This window comes from Sciurus vulgaris, assembly GCF_902686455.1.
Source record: "Sciurus vulgaris genome assembly, chromosome: 14".
NCBI classification, from domain to species: Eukaryota; Metazoa; Chordata; class Mammalia; order Rodentia; family Sciuridae; genus Sciurus; species Sciurus vulgaris.
In genome coordinates, this window is record NC_136475.1 from 74,036,443 (window position 1) to 74,062,341 (window position 25,899).

Genomic DNA, 25,899 nt, shown 5'->3' on the forward strand with positions numbered 1-25,899 from the left:
AAAACCAAACAAAGACAGACAAACAAAAAATCCCCAAACACTCTTGTGGTGCTTAATATTTGTCAAGATTTAGTTTCAAGCATTGTACACATGTGGGCTCATTCACTCCTTACAACAATCCTAGAGGCAGGTAGTATTATCATCCCTCTGTTTCAACTGAGGAAACTGAGGAGCAAGTCCCCACGGCATACAGTTGCTAAGTGGCAGAGTCCGTGTTTGAAGCCCAGGAGTATTGGCAGCTGGGCTGTGCTGCCTCAGTGGTTCAAGAGGGAGACTGTGGGCTTCAGGACCTGCTAGGCGTTGGACACACAGCCAGTGGCTAAGCAGGGGAGCTAGGAAGTCTCTCCCTCTGTCCTGCCACCCAGGGGACTAGGGTTCAGGTCTCCTTGTCTTTGATCTCTTCACCTGCTGCTCCTGGACTTAGAGACAGGCTCCAGGAATAGTGAGCCAGACCCAGATAAATCCAACAGAAAAATAAACTTTTCCAAGTCCATGAAATAAGTTTCAGTTGGTATGGTTGCCAGCTGTGGGGTAAATTCTTCTGTCTTTGTCGTTGGCTTGAGCCTGTGTCCACAGTACCCTGACCCACATTGTCTACACTTCAACAACCTCCACCCAAGCAATATGTGAGTGGATGTAGAAGGGTTGGGGGGGGTCACTGATGGTGACCCTTGGGGCTTTCATGGACGTCTCCACTTGGAAGGCACTGGGGTGGGGCAAGAAGCTCCCTGACTTTGGCGTCCTCACGGTTTAACCTCAGTTCTAATCCCAGTCACGTTTTTTTTTCTGGCTGAGGGACTTTGGATAGGTTACCTTACTCCCCTGAGCTTGAGTTTCCCCACATACAAAATGGAAATGATGATAATCACTTTTGGGTTTTCTTGTGAGGATTAACTGGCTGGAAGGTCGTTGATACTGCAGGACAGTTTCCTGATTATTATACCTCTGCCCTATTTGTCCCCTGAGTCTTGGGCCAGAGTGCTCAGCACATAATTTAGGCCTTTAAAATTGCTAAACTCTCCAGGAACTCTACCTTTGTTGGCCCATCTTGCCTAATTATGTCTAGAAACCCCTGCTGCGCTGGAATAGAACTATTAAAATGGGAAATTCTGCCACATGCAGATATTCAGGGCCATTGGCTCAGAAGCATAGCAAAGGCCCTGATGTACTGACTCTGCGTGGATGTTAGCTGGCAATGTGGGGGTGAGCCAGAGCTCTCCAGAGTCAATGCTGCTCACTAGGAAGTGGCTCTCTTTGCCCTTGGGGATCAGACAGAGCCTGGCATAGCATCCATGGAGTGGGGGCCTGTCTTACTCAATTTACGTCCTTGGCAGCATTTAGCACAATGACCTATACATGGTAGCCTTCCATCAGCATTTGTAGAATAGAATAGAATAGAATCCAATGCAATAGAATTAGATGCTAATAGAAAAGAAAGTAGAGAAGGGAGGAATTGGATGAGAGCCCATTAACACAAGGCCAGGTTATCCAGTCCAGATGATGACTCTCTTGCTTCAGTTTGCCCACCTGGCCTCTCCCATGGCTTGTTCTTGCAGGTCCATAGACACTTCAGCAGCTGAGAAGGTGCCGGGGTTTGTTTGCTTCCTCTCAGCTGATGATATTCCTGGAAGTAATGAAACTGGAATTTTTAAAGATGAAACAGTCTTTGCAAAGGATAAGGTATGCATGGATTTTGTTTTATATGAAATAAATGGAATAAGTGTTGAAGTCTTAACTGCAATTTTCCCTCATTTTGAAGATTATACATTTGCATGTATCCTGGCCATCTTTCCAGCTGACCAGTATTCAGTATAATCCATAATGGGCCCGAATATGTTATTATTTAAGTATGTTAATATTTCATCAATGGCTACTATTTGTGCACAGCAGGGTAACTTAGTGCCGTGTGGCAATAAAATAAGACTGGTGATTATATTTAAACTAACAGTTGGGTTTCTAATGTATGAAATTAAGCTCTTTTGTTAAAAGAAAAATAAGAATACATTAAATGAACTAACCAGAAAAGAAATAACAATACCATCACTTTGTGTATTGGTAGTGTATATATATGAAAGTTCATCTATTAATTTCAATTATAAATTCTACAGCAACATAGTTTCTAAACCTTTAAGACAGTTGCTACAAAAATTCTTTTACTTTACTCATAGCATAGTTCTCAGAAGATCATTTCCTAGTTCTAATACAGATCAAATATTGCAAATGTGATGTGGGTAGGTATTGCTGAAAGGTAAACTCACCTTCTTATTGGTGTAAAGGTGAAGGAAAAAACAAAAAACTACAAATATGAAACCCAGAATCTTTAAGGACTCTGTAGAAGAACATATCATTTTATAATCTCCAAGAGCCCCAGGAGCTTTTTGGTTAGTGGGGGTCAGCAATCACTGCATTAACCAAGTCCACAACTTAACTAGGTCCTAAAGAGAGAATTATTAGAGACTTTCATGCAAAGTATTGGTTCATATTGTTAGAAACCCTGTATCTCAAAGTGATGAGTTGGACAAAGTCTTTTTGTTGTTCATTTTGTGTGTGTGTGTGGGTGTTTGATTAATATTATCCCTGAAGGAGATTGATTGAGTTTTTATGGAACTAAATTTAAAGAAAGAAACAGTTATTATTCTATAAATTGAAAAAAAAAATCTTGTGTATGGATCATCAAGTCTAAGTCCTGTGTCCTTTGTGAGTTACTGCTTTTGGACTTCTAGATGAAGTAATAAGACATGACTGCAACCTTTGAGGAGTTCTTGGTATAAATCTGGGAAATAGCACTCAAAGAGAATGATGTGGCCAACAGATAATAAAACTGAGAGTCAAGGCCTAAGGTTTAGTCAAGATCTGTTAACAACTAACCAGTCTTGGCAGTGCCTCCTGGTGGCCATCTCCTCATAGAAGAACCAGTGTGTTGGAGTAGATTTGATTTGACAAACACACTTCTTGGGTACCTTATCTCCATTCTGCTCTTGGCAGACATCTGTAATCAATCGCTGCATTCTATCCTGTGCAGTTTCTCAATAGGCTACCAGTACTGAAAACTCAGGATTGGCCCTTGAGATGAAGCCTGTTTCCGTTCTGATTCCAGTGATCTCTGTGCCCTATGCCAGTTCTACTGATTCTAAGCCCTTTAGAAGAGGCTCCGAACCTCAGTTTGTGGGATAAGGAAACTTGAAAAGACCCCAGGATATTCCTAAATTGTTCTTTGATTGTGAAGTTGAGGACTCCCTTTGCCTTTTTGATCAATCTGTAAATAGTTCGCTTCCCGGGAGCTGTCATGTTCTTTGACAGTCTGCTCTTGCTCCTAGGTAACTTGTGTTGGGCACATCATTGGTGCAGTGGTTACTGACACTCCAGAGCATGCACAGAGAGCTGCTCAAGGGGTGAAAATCACCTATGAAGACCTTCCGGCCATCATCACCATCGAGGTAACTGCCCGTGTGAAGCAGTGAGCTCCCTGTCCCTGCAGCTGTGGTTAGTAGGATCCTCCACAGGAGATTTGGGCAGTGGGTAGGCATTTGAGTCTGAAAGGTCCCCGTGTTACCAGGGTGCTACTTAAATGATTTCTGATTTTTCAACTTTACAGTGGTGGAAAGCATACCCAGCTACCATTGCTTCTCACTTTCAGTACAATATTCAATGAATTACAGGAGACAGTCAGTGAATTACAGGAGATAGCTCTCATTGTATTTTGAGACAGGGTTTGTGTTAGGACGGCTTTGCTCAACTCTAGGCTAATGTAAGTGTTCTGAGGATGCTTAGGTAGGCCAGGCTAAGCTGTGACATTTGCTAGGTGAGATATAGTAAGAGCATTTTTAGATTGTGATAGTTTGAATTTATGATAGATTTATGGGGATGTCACCCCATTGCAGGTCAAGGAGCACCTTGTAAGTGGGTTTTAAAATCCCTTCCTGTCCTCTGGTTTTGGTCCTTTCCTTTCATAATCTTAGACCCAGTCCACCAACACCCAAACTGAGTTCTTCTTTCCCTAAATTTCAGCTCCAGTTGGCTCCTTCTGGGATTCTTTTCTTTTCCCCAGGATAGCTGGGGAATAGAAGCATGTTTCCTTGGGCCACAGCAGAACTTGTTTTAAGTCTGTGTATGAAACTCATAAAGAGATTCACTTGTGAGAAGAGAGGCCACAGTTAGAGAGCTCCCTTCCCCAGGCAGAAGCCATCTTCCTCCTTCAAGCCATGTTACTGAAGCTTCTTTCTGATCCTCAGGATGCTATAAAGAACAACTCCTTTTATGGATCTGAGCTGAAGATCGAGAAAGGAGACCTCAAGAAGGGGTTTTCCGAAGCAGATAATGTTGTTTCAGGTACAGCTACACCATATGCAGTAGGGACAGGGTGGCCCTGGTTTGCACATTAAGTTTAAGAGATAGACATTGAGCCCTGGAGCAGAAAGGTGATTCCCAAAATTTCCTAATGGAAGATCGCCTCTGACATTTGGAACAGAGCAGTAGACAGGACTGGGAAAGCCTCACCCATATTAATCTCTACTCCCCTGTCGTGGGCTGGCAGTACCTAAGTATCCTACAGAGAGTAGGTGTGGTGTTTTCAGAGTTGGAAGACCATCCAGGGAAGTCATAGCCTGGATATGACCAGATTTGGATCTGTCAGTCTAACCTCCCCATCTGCCTGAAGTGCTAGCTCACTCTCCTCCCCACTGTCCCTGTCCCTCTGTCTCTGACTCTGTGCAGTTAGGTCCTCAGCTCTCAGCATACAGCAGGCTGCTGATCAGCCTCTTGGAATCGCTTTCCACTTTGGCTCCTGGGCATTGCCAAGTTACCAGCAAGCCAACCCTCCAGCAGACCTGAGAGCTTTGGTTCTACAAGATGCTCTTGTTTTCAGCTTTTCAATTACAGCTCTTAATTCCCGCTTTAACTTTTCCAAAATTGTAGAAACTTGTGATTTCCAATGACTGCCGTGAGAAGAGAACTTGATGCCCAATGTATTTCAGTGTTCTTCTAGTTTCTTTGTGGGGGGGGGGGGACATAACCCCCAGATGATTAAGACTCCTTTGAGACCCTTTTCCACCCAACTTGGGGAAACCAGAGGTTACCTGTGAGCAGGGGGTTCCTGCTCGGGCCACCTGGCAGAACGCCTGCTTTCCTTAAGCAAGTAGCCCTTCTGCAGCACCGGCTCACGGTGGGGCTTGGGGTGGGCCTCTCATTGCTTCCCCAGGAGAGTTGTACATTGGTGGCCAGGAGCACTTCTACCTGGAGACTCACTGCACCATCGCTGTCCCCAAAGGCGAGTCAGGGGAGATGGAGCTCTTCGTGTCTACACAGAACACCATGAAGACACAGGTAGATGACCTGTCGGTCAGCTCAGGGCATTGGAATGATGACAGAAGGGCCTGTGGCAGACCCAGAGGCCAGTCTGGGAAATGGGAAGAGGGAGATCTGCCTGGTCCTCAAGGGGGCTTGAGTATAGTGTTCTTGAGCCAGACTCTGTCACCAGTGAGCCGGTATCTCTGAGCTTGTCCAGTAAGCTTTCTCTGCCTCAGTTTCCTCATCTGTAAAATGGAGCCTGGTAGAGTTGTTATATCAGTTAAATGAGCTTTAATAGTTGCGCTTGTAATTCTTAGTTCTTATCATTCTGTTGCTAAATGGCTTTGGTCAAGTCATGTCCTGCTTTAGTTTCCTCATCTTTAAATGAAGGAGCCGGGCCAAGCGATATTCACAGGGGCCACTAACTTAGCTGCTACAGCTCAAATATTATCTATCACCTGTAATGCAACAGGGTTTTGCCAACATTTTTGGTAGCAGGTCCTACCCAGACTTACCAACCTCTGGCTGAATGAAATGAATTTTGGCTCTGAAAATATGCTGTGATCTCATCTCTCTGGTTGAAAACAAGTGTCCAGATTGCTGAGTTCAGTCTGCAAGGACCCATGAGTCAGGATCCTGCACCACTAATGGAGGGCTCCACTGGGGGTGGGGGGTCACTCCAGGGATTCCAGAACTCATAGCAGCAATCAGGTCTGTGCTTGTCAGACTGGTTCAGGGTCAGGCCCGAATAAGTCCAGATGAGGCATCAGTAAAAGACATTTATTTCCCCCATAGAGTTTTGTCGCGAAAATGTTGGGGGTTCCAGAAAACCGGATTTTAGTTCGAGTGAAGAGAATGGGAGGAGGCTTTGGAGGGAAGGAGACCCGGAGCACTGTGGTGTCCACAGCAGTGGCCTTGGCTGCATACAAGTGAGTTCCAAAGCCTACTTCCTCCAGCAGCTCTGGGAAGAGGATAAAGTCACCTCTGCCAGGAAGGCTCTTTGGATTTCCCTTCATTGGAAGTAATTTCCCCCTGCTTTGAATTCTCACAGCTCTTTTTCTTTAGAACTCTTGGGCATAAGGATGAGGGTAATGTAGCCTATTTCTTTGTGTTCTGGCCAGAGGGATCCCAATGTTATCTCCTCTACCTGGCTCCCTCAGGGAAAGGATGTGCCTTGTGCCATGATATTATTCCCTGTCCTGTCCAGCAAGGTGCCTGCACAGCAGAGCAGTCCAGTACAGGTCTGGTGGGAAAGGAAGGCCTCCTTGCTGTTTGCATTTCTGAGACTCTCAGGACTGGGCTACCATCCAAGGCTCCCAGGTTTCTAACCTTCTTGGGTCCCTCCAGGACAGGCCGCCCTGTACGCTGCATGCTGGACCGTGATGAGGACATGCTGATAACTGGTGGCAGACATCCCTTCCTGGCCAGATACAAGGTTCTGGATGGGGGTGTGTCGGGGCGGGTAGTGTCATCTTGTAAGCCTGGGGCAAAGGTCCAGGGACCCTGGACTTGCTCTTACTTTTTGCATGACTATCTCTAGAAGTTCAAGAAGAAATAGCACCTGGAGAAACTCAAATCAGCCATCAGCAACATAGAAAGGTGTGTTGGAGGAGGCCACAGGTCACTCCCCAAGAAGTATCACAGGATGGCATCCATGGCTTCTGTGAATCTCTCAGTGACACAGAGCATCTAATGTCATCATGCTCACCACCTGATGTAGAAATCAGAATAAAACTTCCAGAGTGCTAGAAGGCACAGATTATTAGAGTGGACACCTGGTCTGCCAGAGCGTGATTGGGAAGGACCCCAACTTCTCTCTGGGATGGTCCCTTTTCTGGTCTTCTATGGATGACTGGTTCTGTCTGAACCAATGTGTCCTTTCCCTGTGCACAGCAGTTAACTGGACAGGGCTCAGCCCAGCTCTGTAATCCAGTAGTCCTCTCTCTTCACTAACTGCCCTTGAATTACTTCCCTTTGACCTGCTCTGACTTGGTTTCATGATTTATCTTTTGGAAAGGGATTGCATTTCTTCTTCCTAAATTCTTGTGAACCTGAAGAAAACAATTTGATCTTTTGGGGTCTCAGTTTCCACTCTTGTAAAATGGTCTATGAAGATTTTCTCTTTCATGATTAAATAAGGTCAAGTATGTGCAAGCACATTCAGGCTCTTGCAGAGTGTAACTTTTAATATCTGCTATCCAAAAGCTGAGAGGGGACTCTCCAGTGTGTTTTCTAGTTTCTCTTCCCTATTATGACCAGCTCTCTCTTTTCTACCTCCTTCCTTCCTTCCTTAGGAGCTGGGGGCAGGAAGGAGTCCTGGAGTGTGGGTCAGAGTGTTCCTCTCCACCTGCTACAATCTGGTGATCTCTCAAGGTCACCTTCTATTTCTTGTCCTTTTTCCTCCAGTAGCATAAGTAGAAGGGGGGTAACCAGAAACAGACAGAAGAAGGGCCTGATGAGAATCATTTCCTTTCATTAGGTTGGCTTCATGAAGACTGGAAAGATTGTGGCTCTGGAGGTGGATCACTTCAGCAATGCCGGGAACACCCAGGATCTCTCTCAGGGTGTAAGTAGGATATGCCCCTGCTCCCAGCAGTGACTGGGAGGTCAAGAGCATGCCCCATTGCCTAATGGCACATGCAGGCCCAGGCCTCCCAGATTTTTATCTATTATTGCAACAACCTCCTAACTGGCCCCCACTTCTAGGTTCTCATCCTTGATTAATCTCTGGTTGGAACCCCATTCATCCAAGCTAGCAAAGTATGTTATGAAGCTTTATGTGGTGTGGCCATTGTGTGTGTGCGTGTGTGTGTGTGTATGTGTGTGCACACGTGTGCATGTGTATGTGCATGTGCACATGCATATATTAATTTGTATATACACACACACATAATTAAAATAAGAACTTTAGACAAATTAAACTTGCAGAGTTTAATTAAGCAAAAAACGGATTGTGCATCAGGTAGCCCTCAGAATTACAGGATGCTCAGAGAGCTGTGCTTCACAGTGTGGGCAGGTGGCATCTATGGACAGAAAACAGGAGTGAGGTCTAGAAACAGTCTGATTGGTTACAGTTTGGAATTTGCCTCATCTGAACATGATCTCATCTGTTGGCTGCCTGTAGTGACTGAAACTTGGCTACTGTGATTGACTGAGACACAGCTATTTGTTACAAAAGTATATTCCTATGTTAGATTTCCAGTTAGCTTATGCACTAAGTTAGATTGCAGTTCTTTACATAATACAGAGGCATCTTCCAGAAAAATTTAGTTTAATTAACAATGTATATAGTGGAAATTTAGTTTTTCACAGTTCTGAAGGCCAGAAGTCTGAAATCAAGGTGTTGGCAGGACCTCACTCCTTCTTGGAGTGCCAGGGAAGAATCCTTTCCTTGGCTCCTTGACTCAAGTTGTCACTCTAACCATGGTCTCTGTCCTCACAGCTCCTTCTCTGTGTGCCTGTTCTCATCCTCCTCTGCCCTCTTTATAGCAACATGTGGGACTGCATGTAGGGTCACCCCACTTCTCTCCGCATCCTTAACTTGATCCCATCTTTCACCACATTAGCTAGTACTCACAATTAGGAAGTGAATATGTCTTTGGAGAATTTTCTTCTTCCTATAAGGGTTCTATAAATGTCCGTTAGATCCTATTGGTTGATGATGGTATTGAGTTCTTTTATCTCTTTTCTGATTTTCTAGTTTTTCGATCACATTTGAGAGGGGCATTGAAATATCCAGTTGTAAGTGTGGATTTTTAAATTTCTTCTCTTCGGTTCTACAGGTTTTTACTTGACTTATATTTTTTAACTCTGTTATTAATATTGTTTTTGTTGGTAGATGATGAAATAACGATGATGAGTTCTAAGATTTTAGACATTATTTAAACTTCTATTTTATTTGGCCTTCTCAAATAAAGGAGGAGGAGCAGATAGGCCCCACCTACCTACTGCTAGGTAGAGGCAGACGTCTTCATTTCCCACTGGCCTTTGGTGGTACCCGGGGCTGGGGCAACTCCATCTTCCTGCTGGCAGGGGGGACGATCTCAATTTCTCATGTTCTCCAGGATATCATGGTGTTCTCTTTATCACTTTACTGTGGTTGAAGCATTGACTCTTCAGTAGGCCTCCTCTGACACCACCCAGCAGGGAATGAAGGAAGAGCGGCTGTAGGCGTGGAAATTCAAGCTTCTTCTGTGCTCTCCAGTGACTCCAGGGCTGTGGGTAGGGCCTTATCACTGGCCATCAAGGACAAAAATCTCAGCTTCCTACCAGACCTCTCACACTTCCCTGGCGAGAGTGCTGGGGCACCCAGTGCAGCCGAATGGATGTGGAAGTCTAGGCTTGGATTTTATAGGTGTGAGTAGCAATGGTACCACTGATTTTTTTTCCCCTGTGGTATTTAGCTGGAGCAGAGCAGCTATTGTCGAAAAGTTTTCAGTTTTGTTGGGTTCCTCCTTCCCTAGTCTTCTGGCTGGAGAGAACAGGATTTAGAGGATGGGAGGCCTCTTTGGACTCTGTGATCATTGGTATTTGTAGATTACCTGTTCTTGCTCCAAGTTTAAGGTACACGAGGCAAAAGGAACCCACCTGGAATTCATCATCATGTCCTTCCTCATGTCCTGAGTTCCCTTGTGGGTTGGCCTTTTTATTCTTCTTTCACAATATTCTTGTGTTGCTGCTCTTTTTTTTGTGTGTGTGGGGGGGATACACACACACACACACACACACACACATATACAGATACATACATATGTCACAGTTTTAGTGGCACTTGGTGGGAGTAAAGTTCCCCTTTACTATACATTCATGCTAGGTTTCTCCCAGAATAGAAAATACTGAGTAATGTCAAATGTAGTTATTAAGTGCTTTCATACTTCGTCTTAGTTCAGGCTCCTTTGATCACAGTATATACAACAAGGGAAAGATCAGAAGTGGGAATTTATACACCTCATCGTCATGATCACAGCTTTGGCAGATGAACTTGGAAGGTTGAGTTGTTTAGAAGATAACTAGAGTCCTTGGATGAAATAAAATAATTTGTGAGAAAATTAACAAATTTACCTTGATGGTACTTTTTAAAGTAGTTATCAATTCTTAGTTTTATAACATATGAGTTACACATATAAAAATTATTTAAAAATGTAACACATTTCAGGAAAGGCAGAATTTTCTTATTATATCCTTGGGATTCCACCCCTCTCTGCTAGGGGCTGTCTAATTGGCTCAGTTAAGGGAATTTATACTTCAGATCTAGAGTTAAAATTGTTCAAAAAAGGAAATATTTACAGTGTTTTCACCATGTATAACACATGCTTTTTGGTGTTGTGGGAAAACAACAGAGGACTTGTCCTCAAAGATCTTACAAGATTTTTAATTCACTCCGGTAAATATTTCTTGAGTGTCCAGGGTGGCAACCTAAAGAAACACATGACAAGGTTTCTGCCCTTAAGAAGTTCACAAGCAGCAGGGGTAATAGATTTTAAAAAGCAATAGAAAGTGCAGGTGGACAGTGTCTAAGGGAAAGCAGAAATGCACTTAATTGAAACGTAGAAAAAATCTTCTAGGATGACTAAGACTGAAATGACTGGAGACACATAAAGCAACTCGTGAGAAAGAGAGACTACACCTGGGGAAGTAAACTGGAGCCGAAATGAAACCAACAAAAACAATAAAAGCCATCATCTATCTTCTCAGAGAGGTTAGGCATTACACCCGAAAGAAAGAACAGAATGCTGTAAAAATGGAACAAAGAATAAAAATGTGCTCTTGTGAGTTAAAACTATAAAAGGAATTGAAAGAGACTTGATGACTCTCCCCCAACACAGAAAAATAGGGGAGAAAATACAGGAAAATTCAAGGACCAGTCCAGTAGGTCCAAATAATATAAATAAAGAAGAAAGAAAAAGAGAGAGAGAGAGAGAGAGAGAGAGAGAGAGAGAAAGAAGATGAAGCCACCAAGAAATAATTCAAGAAACACCTTCCAAAACCAATGAACATACATTTTGAAATTCAGAGGACATCAAACAACCAGCACAATAAAGAAAAACAAGCTTATGCTAAGTTAGATCATTGTGCAAATTAGAAACCTGGAGACAAAGAAATGCTATAATTTTCAGGAAAGTAAAACCAGAACACTTTCCAAGAATTAGAAAGTCATTGATTGGACTTCTCAATACTAGGGAGCTAGAAAACACTAGTAGTATGCCTTCAAAATGCAGAAAGAAACTGGAAAACCCATGTCCAGCCTAGAATTGTATACACAGCCAAATCATCAATTAAGGGTGAGCATTTAGTAAGACATTTCAGACATACAAGGTGTCGAAAATGTTCCTCTTTGTGTACCCTTCCTTGAGAAGATATTGAAGAATACACTCCAAAAAGACAAAGATATAAAACCAAAAAGAAGGGAAAGGCATGGAATCTACAAATAGAAGATTCAACATAGAGGAGAAAGGAATCCCTAAAGGTCACAGCTGAGTGGGTAGCCAATTTCAATTGGAGGCCATCCAGTTTTAGGAATGATTTCTTTAAAAAGATGCAGCTGATAGAAATTTTAATGTGAACATATTGAGAGCATATTTTTAGAACTGGGGAAAACTTTAAGTTGGCTGACTAGTAAGTGAATGGAAAAGGAAGCCAATGAAAAAATAATGTCAACTATTAACTTCAGGGTAAAAAGTGATATCAAGAAAGGCAGAGGTAACCATAGTGTAAGTACATGCTTCAGCTTTAATATTTACAGAGTTATAATGTCAAACTGACTACTGACCTGAGCAAAATACAACTCTACTGGGGACAGGAAACTGGTATCTTTGCAGGGAAAAGGAATCAGGCAGGAATTAAACCTTCCTTTTCTATAGGGGGGAAATAATATAAAAGTCTAAAACTGGAAAAGTCAAGATGTAGCAATAGAAAAACTTTTTTTAGAGATGTGGGAGTTAATCTAAACAGCTACTAAAGAACAGGAGAGGAGAATCGGAAGCCCTTACTGCTGGAGAGTGGAAGGAAGAAGTAGAGGGGGCTGCTCTTTGTCATAATGTGACCCATAGAGGCATTTGACTCTTAAGCTGTTGGCAGTGCAGCTTGATAGGAATTAAAAACTAATTTTCAATGAATTTAATGAAAATCAGCTTTTTGAAATACATAGGAAGGTGATGGATGGGTTCCATCTAGAGGTCTGAGATGGGCTTCCCCATGGAGGAGCCAAAAGAGGGTCTGAACAGGTGGATGTGGTGCGGCAGGGAGGCCGTTCAATGCCCTGCGATGGCGGGGCTGGGAGAGGCGGGGCTGCGAGAGGCAGGCATGGGTGCAGCCCTCACAATTGCCGATCGAGGAGCCCATGAAATCCGTGCTCTCTTCTCTCCTCTTTTGGTTTCCTTGGCTTCAGATAATGGAACGAGCGCTATTCCACATGGACAACTGCTATAAAATTCCCAACATCCGGGGCACTGGGCGGATATGCAAGACCAATCTGCCCTCCAACACGGCCTTCCGGGGCTTTGGGGGTCCCCAGGGGATGTTCATTGCTGAGCACTGGATGAGTGAAGTCGCAGTGACCTGTGGGCTGCCAGCGGAGGAAGTAAGCTGGGAACTTGGTGGCACGTCAGAATGGATTAGTCCATTTTGGGGGAAGAGGACTTTGTGTCTTGGGCATCTACCCTGGGGACACAGGATGAGCGGATGAGCAGGTGCTGCTGAGGGGGCTGGAAGCTTAACTTTAGACTGTCGTCCCCCCACCCCCCAGCCCCACAACCTTTCCATGGCCCAGAACCCACCCTGGCCCCCACTGCTGAGAGTTACCTGAATCCCGTTTCCTTCATTACATGGCATTGAATGGCTTCCAATAAGCTCTCACGAATTGCAAGGTTGGCTTTTTACCAACAAGGCCTCAGTGTTTCTCTCCTTGGGAAGGTGCGGAGGAAAAACCTGTACCAAGAAGGAGACCTGACACACTTCAACCAGAAGCTTGAGGGGTTCACCTTGCCCAGGTGTTGGGATGAATGCCTCGCAAGCGCCCAGTATCAGGCTCGGAAGAGAGAGGTCGACAAGTTCAACAAGTAAGCACCAGGAGCAGGGAGTCCTGTCTCCCTTGGGTTTCCTGCCAAACCCCAAATATGAAGCTGATAATTTACTGTGGAAGTTGCCCACTCACTGGTAACTACCCCTTTAAGATTGTGTAAAGATCTTTAGCCTCGGGGTGGAGGGTTCAAACCTGCACGCTGCGTCATAGTCCACCCATTGTGGCCCATCCTCTGAGCAAGGACGTGTACTGTGTTATTGACAGCCCTGGCCTTGAACTAAGGACACTGCAGCTACATGCCTGTCTTTGACCCTAATCTGTACATGTGACTCTGGAAGCCATTCTGTCTTCCTGGAGTGGGCCTCAGTCCCATCATCTATAAAGTGGGGCTAATCACACAGAGAAGACCTTGTTATCTTCCTCCCTAGGACTAGGACAGTCCAAGATCACTAGGGCACTCTGACCCAGTGCAGGTTCCACCCAGGGAGACAGAGTGATGGTGAGCTCTCCTGCAGCCACGCTGGAGGACTGGACCCAAATCTCTACCTCTCTCATTTCTGTCTACCCTATTGAGGCACAACTCAGTTATGACAATGACAATACAGGTGGCTCTAAGATTTGATACAAAGATATTGACTGAAAATATGTCCAAATTGATATATAAATATGTAGCAAAAGCTCTTGAAGAATGTTCCTTTACCTCCAGGGAGAACTGTTGGAAAAAGAGAGGACTGTGCATAATCCCAACCAAGTTTGGAATAAGCTTCACTGTGCCTTATCTGAACCAGGTATTTGCTTTATATATAGATCTAGTTTTTCCATTTCCACAGGACCAATGCCCCACTTCCCTCGCCTGTTGCAGGGGAAATCCCACTGTTACTGGTAATCAGAGCTGACCAGGGATGTTCTTTGCTGTTGAAATGGAAGTTAAACTTGCATATCACTATCTGTCCAATATGTCACAGGACAGTGAGACTCAGAGATCTGGGGTCAGCCTCGAGTCCTTACCCTTCCCAACGGCAGGACTTGGACAGCTACTGTGCCTTCAGATACAGAGTGAGGACAGAGATCAAAGACAAATGGCCTGCTTCCCTCTGAGGATGAGACAGAGAGATACAAAAGCACTTTGCGAGCTACTGAAGGCTACCTCATTAAATCATGAGACTCGCACAGTATAAATTTTGTCTGGGGTTTACATCCGCGATACTGCTGCTTGCTCCTCTTTCTTGGGCTCCATTCCTTAGGTCCCAAGCCTTAAGCTGAGTTGGGATTTGCTGAATTTGTGTCCAGCATCCTTCTCTTTCCTCAGGCAGGGGCCCTGATTCATGTCTACACGGATGGCTCGGTGCTGCTGACCCACGGGGGCACTGAGATGGGCCAAGGCCTGCACACCAAGATGGTCCAGGTGAGCACCTGTTGGCTGCGGACATCCCCTCTGGCACTGTGGCGGCCATTGTGAGGGAAGATGCTGTGAGAAACCCAGCAGTGGGATGTGCCAGAGCAGCTGGGGCCTGGGATCTCACGTACACGTGGCCTTAGGCTAGCCTTCTCCCCTCTTGGCCTCAGTTTCTTCATCTGCAAAGGAAGGGATGGGTCGATGCTCTCTGAGGACACTTCCATTACCAATACGCTAAGGCCCTGGGACTCTGTGTAAGGTGGGGATATTGTATGTATTTTTTTGTTGTTGGTGGTGGTGCTGGGGATTGAACCCAGGGCCTTGTGCTTGTGAGGCAAGCACTCTATAAACTGATCCCCAATCCCCAGCACCACCCAAACAAAAACAAAAACAAAAAAACCTAAACTAAATATAGGGACTGGGGATATAGCTCAGTTGGTAAATGCTTGCCTCACATGCACAGGGCCCTGGGTTCAATCCCCAGCACCAAAAAACAAACAAACAAACAAACAAAAAAACATGTATGTATAAAGGCAGCTAGTTTCTCACACTCCTGAAGAGCTCTCACAGGACAGCCAGGATAAGGGGTCTGCATGAGAGTTCGCACAGCTGCTGGACCCCTGAAGACTGGCCAAAATCGTTTTTTTTAAAAGGCTGGTGCTGGCTTAAAAAGGTACTTTTAGTCATTGATGGTTTTATGAATGTTTTATCCAACCAAACCATTTTATGAAGTGCTCCTTCAAGTTCAGCCAGGTGTGAGAACATCCTAGAATCAATAGGATTAGAGTTGACAAAATTGTTTTCTTGCCTCTACTAGTGGACCTGAACTCTTCTAGGGAGAAGGCAACCATGATCCATGATAGCCTCTTCCTTACAGGGTGATGTCTTCTCTTTTTGCAGGTGGCCAGCAGAGCTCTGAAAATCCCCACCTCCAAGATTTACATCAGTGAGACGAGCACTAACACTGTGCCCAACGCCTCTCCCACGGCTGCCTCTGTCAGTGCTGACATCAATGGTCAGGCTGTTTACGTAAGGAGCCTGCAGGAGCCAGCACATCAGAGGGCCAGCTCAGGGCTGGGGGCCTGGAGAGTCTCCTCAGTGGGAGCAGTTCTCTGGCTATGGTCATACCGTTGGCTCTGTTACCCAGGAGGATGTTGCCTCCAAACACCAATTAAAAAGAGAAGTCCAAGAATCCAAATCCAACTTCCATCAAAGCCAAGAGCGATAGGTGCAGAAGGGGAGGGAAGATGGAAGGAAAGCAGAATTTTCTGGAAAGGTTCATTCTCTGGTGTTGGGACTGGCCACAAGATAACTGGCTCAAGTGGAGATTTGATTATGGGTTGGGTAAGGCCAGACTCACTTACTTCTCCCCCATGTTGGGGAGTTCGATAGAAGAAGGTACCTGTTTGGGAGGCTTGCAAAAATTCTCTGTCAGCCCAGGAACTAGGTCAGGAAAGCCTCTGCAGACAAGAACCTGTGGTGGCCCCTTGGGGCAGGGCCCTGTGACTTTCATCCTGGGCCTCAGTCACTCTGGAGGGTGGTAAGGCTGTTTGACTGGAGCCCTGGGCATAGCGTTGCTTGGAGGTGTCCTTACCCAGGTCCTTGGGTTTCATCTGGGCTGGAGAGGGCAGAAGATTGACTTGTCTGGTGTGTGGTGGGGGTTTCTTCAGGAAGCTTGTCAGACCATCCTGAAAAGGCTGGAACCCTTCAAGAAAAAGAATCCCACTGGCTCCTGGGATGACTGGGTAAGTCTGAGCCAATCTAAGCCGCTCTTGCAAATGGAGGGAAACTAACAGCAGCAGGGCCTCTGTCCCTACCTGGAACATGGGTAGGAGATAATGATCTACTCACACAAGCAGCGGAAGCTCAGGTGGTCTGCAAGGTTTCACAGGACAAGTAAAAGCTCAACCTTACTTGGCCTCTTTCTCAGAGGAAAGTAACTTGAAGAAAAGATTTGATCCAGGATCCTGACAGCCTTGTGGGAATTGGGGTTAGGGCTGCCTGAGATTGAGAGGGTAGGGTGACTGCCAAATGCACCTCCCGATGATGTCTTGAGCCTGGTCCCACATCACGTGTGCCCAGCAGCCTCTGTGAATCGTGCTTCTTCAAGCCTCTATCTATCCAAGTGCTGCCCTGGCAGCCTCTCCCTACACCCAGCTCTTGAGTCTGGGTCCACTGAGTTGCCATTTATGAGAGAGCTTCCATCACTCCTGTGGTGTGACAAGTGGCACAAAATGAACACTCCCGGAAGAATGAGCCCAGTTCTCTGAATTCTAAACCAGATGCCTGCACACAGGAAGCCCTTAGAGGGAAGTTGCCAAGAGTCTCTCTCTGGCTGGAGACTGTAGCTCCTGCAACAGCAGAAATATCCCAGCACTGGAACAGGAGACCAGGCATAATAGTAACACACTGAATGGAACAGCACATGAACCAGTCTCCTTCAACACAGCCAAACCTCGTCTCCCCAGGTCTCACATAACCTTGACTTCCTTCCCATACTTACAGATACCTAATGCATAAATAGCGCTTGGATGTGGTTTGTTCTGGTAGTTTGCACTTTAGTGTGGATTGGCAGGCAATTGAAATGTTTCCTGTCATTTGACTGGTTGATCTGAGCTCTTTGCTCCACTACCAGCCATGTAGTCCCATGTCCCTTGGAAGCAGATAACCATGCTTCCTAAGCCACAATCACCAGTATGTACTGCACACACACACACACACACACACACACACACACACACACACACACACATTATATTATATACTTTTTGCAGATCCTAGCCCCAGATATTTTCTCGAAGCCTTAGTTTTTCCATCTGTAAAATGAGGATAATAATACAGATCTTATAGAGTTGTAGTGAATATTAAGATAAGATATGCAAAGTGCTAATTAGCATCTGGCACCTAGTAAAGAGCTTGGTAATTGACAATGATGATGATCCAAATTATATCAAGCACAGCTTAAATTTTGATATGCCAGTGCATGGGAGTACCCCAAAATCTATTTATTAGACAATTAAAGTATGGATGAATAGCTTTATTGGTAGGAAGTTATAAGTAAAACATAAGGTTAACATGTTAAGTATCAGGAGCACTCTAGACAGTTGCTTTTAAAATGGTCTGAGCAGGAAAAAAAAATCAACAAAGGGAGGTGAATAAAGGGCCAAGTTTGTGCTAGTCTTGGAAGAAAAGATTCTGGATAGAAATAGTGGAGGAGCCACATAGATGTGGGGATGTGGAGGGGTTGGGAAAGGGCTCACACTGAGTTTGGCTGGGGTGAATTTGGTGGGCTAATAAAGGCCAGAGTGAAGGCTGTGGTCCTTAACATCAGGCATGTGCTCCACAGGCAATAGGGAGTCATCCAGAGTTCTAGAGTAGGGGAGCAGCCTCGGCAGTGTGGTGTGTTAAGATGGCCACTCTGGCTGGGCTGGGGAGGTGACCTGAGGCAGGAAGGCCAGTTAAGGGACTACTGTTGCACTCCAGGCTCCAGATGATGAGCGCCTGGTAGAGGTGGTAGGAGTAGATCACCTTCCAGATAAAGAGGGTGAGCTCATGAAAGGTGAAGGCAAGTCAGGCTCTTGGGAAACCACGCCTGCCACTTCCTGATGGCCATTTCCTCCCTTCAGGTCACAGCTGCCTACTTGGATGCAGTGAGCTTGTCTGCTACTGGGTTTTATAAGTAAGTGTGATCCTGCCCTGCCTGTCCCACCATGTGTGGTCATCCTAGGTCCCCTCCAAATGCTGTCATCCACACTCAGGAGAGAGCGGTTCTGCTGAAACTCTTATCTCCCTCGTGGACTTCTGCTAATTTGAATCTAAGGATGCCCTAGTTTTGTGGGATTACCAAACCACGGGCCAAGGTGGCAAAAGCAGGAGCTGCCATATCAGGAGACCAAGTTCTTGTTCGGGTCATAGAGTATAATCCTTCGATCAGGGATGTCAGTGGTTCCTTTGGATCCTGTTTCCTTCCCTTCCAGACTGGGCCAATCAACTACTGACCTTACCCCAGCATTCTGCAAGTTCTGGGGTGTCTGCTGCTTGGGTTGGGTAACCTCTGTGTGCTTCTTTGTACTGGGCATCAGACTTCTTCAGAGTAGCTTTCCCCTCAGAATGGAGGAGGACATGCAGGGGACGGGGGAACTTTACTAATGCAGTGAGATTTAGAAAGGAGCACATACCTTCTGCAATTTTAAAATTCAGTAGCAGTGTGAATAACTGGAGGCCCTGCCCGTCTGACTAGGAGCTGTCAAAAGAGTTCATCATATTTATTGTCAGTCATAACGTTTTAGCTATCTCTGGGAAATTTAACTAGGACCTTTTCTTTCACAGGTCAAGAGATTGAAAAATAGTTTGCTTTAAAATATGTTTGCTTTAAAATCTTGCATGAATGTATGAACATTATTAATATGTATGATATATATACATACACATATATACACATATACATATACCCATATACATATACACATACATATATACATATACACATAATATGTGTGTATGTAATATACGTGTGTGTGTGTATATATGAAATGTTTGGCTTATAGTCTCCAGTTATGTAATGTTTCACTTATACAAAGACAAACTAATGCAGATTTTTTCTTTAAGTTTCTATTATATTTTTGGAAGTTCATTAAACTGGGTTTTATAAAGGAGAGTTAGATGAACATAGTGAGGTCAGAGGTCAAGGTGGTGGTTTTCCCTGGGAGAAGAAGCCTTTTCCCTCAGTCCTATATTATTTTTGTGGTTTGGGGTCTTATCTGTTCACATTATTTCTGTGTAATACATAAAATAACACAGGTCCAGTGCAGTATAAACTCTGTGTGAATACACACAAAGACACACATGCATATGACTCTTCAAAATTGGACTTGTGTGTGTGTGTGTATGCGCAGTGCTAAGGATTGAACCCAGGGCCTTGCTCATGCCAGGCAAGCGTTCCACCACTGAGTGACATCCCCACCCCACAAAATCAGAATTGTATAAGGTTTTCAGGATCAAAAAAGAAAAAAAAAATGTATCAAGAAACATTTGTTTCTATTCACAACATGTTCCTCAAATCCCTTGTTGAAATTGTGGAAGTGTCAGGAAGTGGGGAGTGGCACTTAAAGATGCCCCCGGGGTTGGTACGAGCCCCTGGTCTTGTTCACTTTCACCTGGGGACAGGTGAGCAGATGAGCTCATGTGACCAGCCCAAGCGCCATCACGGGCAGAGCTGTAGTTCTGAAGACTTTGGGTTCTAGTTCATTCCATCTTTCAGAGTGACTTTCATGTCCCTTCATGAGCCCAGGCAAATCTGTTACCTCTGTTTCTATTATGCAGAGCCCAGCAGGCTGATACTAAATGTCACTAGGCTCTGCAGAAAGATTATAACACAGGCCGTAAAAAATAGAGCAGAAAATGCTTGGCGATATCTGAGTCTCATTAAAGTTTCAGAATATTCAAAACAAATGGGTTCTTTTTTTAACAACTGAATGAAAAAAAAAAGGGTTTAAAGATTGTGTGGAATAAGCTGTGGAGTATGGGGAGGGGTGGGCTTATCCTAATCTGAGCAGCGTCTTCCTTTTCTCTCCCAGGACACCCAACCTTGGCTACAACTTTGAGACAAACTCGGGGAATGCCTTCCACTACTTCTCCTATGGGGTGGCTTGCTCTGAAGTAGAAATTGACTGCTTGACAGGGGATCATAAGGTAAGACGTTTGTAAAGCCTTAGTCCTGAGGAAAAAAGAGAAGACAGACAACTGACTTGTAATCCTAAGAGCTGGTAGAGACAGGCTTTCTGGTTGGGAAAATAATGCCTTACCTCAGGAATAGGCAAATATTGCATAGAGGGTCAGAAAGATCGTATTTTAGGCTCTATGGGCCAGGTAGTCTCTGCTTCATCCACTCAACTGTACCATGGTAGTGTGACAGTTGATATGATGTAAGCAAAGAACATGACTGTGTTCCAATAAAATGTTATTTATGGACACAAATTAGAATCTTAGATCTTTTTTTTTTTTCTTGTCAAAAGATATACATCTTTTTATTTTTTTTTAACCCATCTAAGAATGTAACTCTTAGCCCATAGGCCCTATTAAACCAGAGAAGAGGCTAGATTCAGCCGCTGGGGACATAGTTTGTTGACCCCTTTCTTATAATGTCCACCCAGACTCAGGCTGAAGGCCACAGGTCCCTGAGAGCCTGCCCTTGCTACTCATGCATGAACGTGTGCACAGTTAGTTCTGATCGCTGAGAGGTCTTTGCTGCTCCCTGACTCCTACCGAGCTGCTAAGATCAAACTTCAGCAGTGACGATGGCAGGCGAGACATGGTGGAAACTTAACACTTGTGTCTGTGTGTGCTGGGGCGGAGTTGGTCAAGACCCATCCATTGTTATTCTAAACATTCCTTTCTTCTCAAACTGCTTCTGTTTGCCATCCACTCTAGAACCTCCGCACTGATATTGTCATGGATGTTGGCTCGAGTTTGAATCCTGCCATTGATATTGGACAGGTAAGGCCCATGGGAGACCAGAGTGGTGAACTAATGGGCCATTGATGTACTTCATCCCCCACTAGGGTCACCAGCCATAGAGCAGGTTGTTCAATTTAAAAAAAAAAAAAAAATTCCTTTGTAGTTGTAGATAGACAGCGAGCGTGCCTTTATTTTATTTTCTTATTTCTGTATGAGGTACTAAGGATCGAACCCAGTGCCTCACACATGCTAGGTAAGCACTCTGCCACTGAGCCCCAGCCCCAGCCCCTCAATCTTACTTTTAAGCAGGACAGAAAATGGCTGTAGGGAGCTCCCCTAGAGTGGGACTTAGATTGATGATAACCCTTCCAGTTCTCAAGGCAGGAAATAAATGAATATGGATTGACCTGGAAAGGGTACTCCCACCTCAGGGAACAAGATGATGAATAGCTAAACACAGGACACATATGTGCATGTGTGCACACACATAGAGATTGAGTTTGGGATTGATGTCCAGGGAGTAGGGTGTGAGGTTAGAAGAATCCTCCCTCCTCCTCACTTTTGCCGAAGACAGCGTTTATCTTCCAGGTAGAGAGGAAGGATGTAAGCAATGAGCATGGGATGGGGGAGGGTCTCAGGGGTCAAAGACATGGGCACAACCAGGAATTCAGGAATGACCCGAGGAATATCACTTTGGGAAAATAGAGGATTATCGTGCAAAAGAGTTTAGTAAAGCAACAGAAGAGAGAGGAAAGAACAGAGAGTTGAGATGTAGTGAGCATATGGTAGAAAATAAACATTGCATATCTCAAAAAGGGACACTTACTGAGGATACAGACATGTAGTCATTAGTCAATCTGTCACTCATTCATTGAGCAGTCACCTGGGGAGCCCCTCCCAAGGGCAGGTACTGCAACAGGAACTGCAGAGCCAGAGATGGTTACCAGCTGGATCAGTCATGGTGGTTCTGCAGGTCACCCTTCTGAACTGGGAGAGCAGATGAGGCACCAACGTAGTGTGTCAGGAGCCTTAGAAGAGATCTGTAAGCCGCAGCAGGGGCATCTGCTCCCAGGGGACAGGTTCAACAAGACTGGAGGCAAATCTCAAAGAAACTACCATCTAAGAAACTCTTCCTGTGAGCTTACTTCTCAGTTTTGGGCCCCAATTTCCCCAGTGATGACATGGAAGGAACATCTGCATCTGCACGGTGGCAGGATTTAGTGGGAAATTCTGCCTACCCCATGTGACCCTTCTGGAATTGCTGACAAATTCTGACATTGACCTTCATATCTTTGCTCTGCTTAATCCAAAGGTCAGCTAGGTTATTGCAGGGTTGGGATAGGAACCAGGTAAATAATAGAAGAGTATTTTAGTTTCCATACAGTCTATAACACAGTGGGTCTTTGCATTCACTGCAACTAGTGGTTCTGTCCTTGAGGAGGGGAGAGGCAGGTAATGGTGGTCTTTGTCCATCTTGCAGGTGGAAGGGGCATTTGTTCAGGGTCTTGGCCTCTTCACCCTGGAGGAGTTGCACTACTCCCCTGAGGGCAGCCTACACACCCGTGGGCCTAGCACCTATAAGATCCCTGCGTTCGGAAGCATCCCCACTGAATTCAGAGTGTCCCTGCTCCGCGACTGCCCCAACAAGAAGGCCATCTATGCATCCAAGGTACTGTTTCTGTGGGTCTGTGCTGCCTTCCAGGTTGCACTCTGAAAGGCCACAGGTGATAATGAGGGGTTTTAGCTACCCACCTGGTGGGTCTGCAAGGGATTCTTCTTGCAGAAGGAAGAGGGCCTGGCACTGGCTGTGGTGAGGACAGTAGAAGGCTGGGCAGTGCTGCCTGAGAAGCAGTAAAACAGGGTTGAAGTCACCACCTTATAACAGTCTGAGGCCAGCTCTATGGTAGACACAGAGGGATTCCTTAATCATATCACGAAGAGCAAATCCCAACCTACACCTGTATCCCAGGTGAACATCCATGGTGCTCATCCTCAGAGGTTTTAGAGATGCAGCATCCCTGTGGTACCATGGGAAGCAGCATATTGCCTGAGGCTGGGAGCAGTGTCTTTGAACTCACCCTTCTGAATCCTTCAGTGACCCAGACCCAATCTTATGACTTGGTTAGCATGTATGGAGGAGTGTGACTAACTCTCCTCTACTTCTTCCTTGTCCCCAGTAAGTATGAAACAATGTTTGAAAATTAATTTAGCAGGTCAGTGTAGTCCTAAATCTACAAAGGATGGCAATAATCACAAAGAAGGAAAGTGACCAGTGAAATAGCCATTTGCTCAGCTTACCCTTTAGTGGGGCACAGTGGAGCTCTGGGACACATCATGACTTCCCACTGGCTCCCATGCTTTCCCATGCATCAGAGTCACCAGGGTTCATAATTAAAATGCACCTCTATGGAACCCACCCCAAGAAGTTTTGATTTGGCAGGTCTGAGGAGTAGGGTCTTGGAACACACACTTTAAGTAAGTATCCCTAGTGATGCTGATAGAGGTGTTCTCTGATCTATGTTCTGGGGGAAAATTAACCAACCTCTATGAGAAAGTGTTTTAATTCCTCCTTGCCATGCCCTACAATTTCCAGAAGATGCTGCAGGTTTAATTATGGTACCTGTAAGATGATTCTCCTAGGCTAGTAACTTTGAAGAAAGGGTTAAAACTCATGTCAGGTTTTTGACTCAGTAAAATAAAATTATTTAATGTAACTTACGATGGCACATTATATTTACATGATGTCATCAGAGAAAATGACATAGTAAGAACCTACAGAGGAGTGCCCGTGAGGTCCAGACATTTACGAGCTTGTTCTCAGTCCCTGGTTAATTCTGACCACCCCTTCCTGTTGGATTTAGAGCTGCTCTGCTAGTGCTGGGTGGGGATTTGCTGGCATTATCAGCGCTCCTGGTGTGGGCTTGCTGCTTGGTCTTCTGGGTCTGTGCAGGGGCAGCTGCTGATATCCTGCCCTGTGCTCTGGCCCTTCAGGCTGTTGGGGAGCCACCCCTCTTCCTGGCTGCTTCCATCTTCTTTGCCATCAAGGATGCTATACGCGCAGCTCGAGCTCAGCGCAGAGATTATAGTATAAAGCAACTCTTCCAGCTAGACAGCCCTGCGACCCCGGAGAAGATCCGTAATGCCTGCGTGGACCAGTTTACCACCCTGGTAGGATCCCTCCCAGATACTCGCTCCTTCCAGGGGAGGCTGGGGATAGACTGTTTCCACTCCAGGGGAAGGTTCTATAGAATGGAGAAACGCCGGGGTCTCTTGACTGGGCAGCCTTGAGTCAATGACTGCCTTTGCTGTGCACGGTGGGGTAGGCACTTGAATTTGCAAGGGAATAAGGACAAATCACTGTGAAGCTGCAGCTGATAGCTGGGCCTGCCTAGAGGTGGGAGGAATGTGTGGCATATTGCCATTCCTCACAGATTTCACCGTTTTCCATCTGGTTTCAGGTGAGAGATCCAAAAATACCAAATTTCTAGTGTTAGTCACTAGTATTTGGGGACCCCTCTGATAAAGACACTGTGTGAGGCACTATGGAGATGAGGTGGAGGGGGAGAAGAAATAATAACTAGATTGGCTACATTTGTCTCATGATTACCATCTGCCATGCTGATACTGGGAACACGTAGGTGCCCTCGAGGACTTTGTAGCCTTCTGGGAAACCAGGTGATTGCTTTATGTGGTGATGTCCACCGTGGAGGGATATGTAGTAGAGGAATCCCATGGCCATCGGAACACTTTGAGAAGCCCCTCTGTGACACTTTCAGTGGACAATGTCTGGCAAAGGAAGAGCATGCTGGACTCTATCTTCCACTGCTGGGCCCTCAGAAGCAGCCCCACTCCGAATTGCGCTGGCGGCCGTTGTGCACACTGAGCTCCCGGGCTGCCTTTGCAACCACGACCGCCACTGGGTTAGCAGAACCAGGTTCTGTCTGATACTCAAGCTGGGTTTCCTCCTTTTGAAATTTGATAGGCCTTTTGGGTTTAGCAATGAAGTGGGCACTCAGAGACCAGAAGTCTTCCGTGCCTGGGGAGAGGAAAGGAGAGCCCTCAGAGTGGGCAAATCTGTCACCCCAGACCTCTGCACTGAGGGTGAAGGAGACCTATGGGTTTCTGGTCAGGTTCCCTCAGGTCTGCATATAGCTTTAGCCATGAGATTAAAAACTGCACAGACCATGCGTGAGTTCCTAGGCAGTGAAGTTCCCACAACCTTTCCACGGCCCAGAACCCACCATGGCTCCCATTGCTGAGTTACCTGAATCCCATTTCCTTCATTACATGGCACTGAAAGGCTTTCGATAAGCTCTCACAAATTGCCAGGTTGGCTCTTTACAAACAATACGATGTGGAACTCAATCATTTCAAGAGGCCCTCTGAGGCCTCCAACCTAAAACAAAGATTCTTTTCTATGTCACAACACATCGGTGATTTAAAACCCTTGCATTGGATTTGTAGGAGCAGCTGATTCTGAGTCAGTTGTGCTGTTAAAGGATTGAGTGCCATGTGAGGAAGGACCACTTCTAAACTGGCCACTCCAGTATCCCCAGAGCCAAAAGGAACAGCTGCCACGTGGAAAGTGCTCAGTAAAAATAAATGAATGGCTAGGAACCCAAAGGGTCCTGCCCTGAGACTGTAAATGATGTCTGATCTTAGAATGGTGGCTGGCAGTGATGGGAGGGGACATGTGTATGACCGGGTGGGAGGGGCGCCATCAGAAGACCCTGGCAATGAG

General features: G+C 45.5%; 1 protein-coding gene across 1 annotated transcript in view; it reads left to right on the forward strand.

Annotated features, from left to right (window-relative positions):
* The window catches only part of XDH (xanthine dehydrogenase), a 63,259-nt gene that overhangs the window by 36,018 nt on the left and 1,342 nt on the right, over positions 1 to 25,899 (forward strand). Inside the window, exons 18-35 of the mRNA XM_079109948.1 lie at positions 1,557 to 1,680; positions 3,318 to 3,437; positions 4,233 to 4,329; positions 5,198 to 5,322; positions 6,082 to 6,215; positions 6,634 to 6,721; positions 7,766 to 7,852; positions 12,674 to 12,865; positions 13,198 to 13,343; positions 14,013 to 14,094; positions 14,616 to 14,711; positions 15,603 to 15,731; positions 16,373 to 16,447; positions 18,329 to 18,381; positions 20,279 to 20,393; positions 21,132 to 21,197; positions 22,639 to 22,827; positions 24,150 to 24,326. Of these exons, the coding sequence (XP_078966074.1) occupies positions 1,557 to 1,680; positions 3,318 to 3,437; positions 4,233 to 4,329; positions 5,198 to 5,322; positions 6,082 to 6,215; positions 6,634 to 6,721; positions 7,766 to 7,852; positions 12,674 to 12,865; positions 13,198 to 13,343; positions 14,013 to 14,094; positions 14,616 to 14,711; positions 15,603 to 15,731; positions 16,373 to 16,447; positions 18,329 to 18,381; positions 20,279 to 20,393; positions 21,132 to 21,197; positions 22,639 to 22,827; positions 24,150 to 24,326 (2,095 nt within the window). The remainder of the gene's footprint in view (positions 1 to 1,556; positions 1,681 to 3,317; positions 3,438 to 4,232; positions 4,330 to 5,197; positions 5,323 to 6,081; positions 6,216 to 6,633; positions 6,722 to 7,765; positions 7,853 to 12,673; positions 12,866 to 13,197; positions 13,344 to 14,012; positions 14,095 to 14,615; positions 14,712 to 15,602; positions 15,732 to 16,372; positions 16,448 to 18,328; positions 18,382 to 20,278; positions 20,394 to 21,131; positions 21,198 to 22,638; positions 22,828 to 24,149; positions 24,327 to 25,899) is intronic.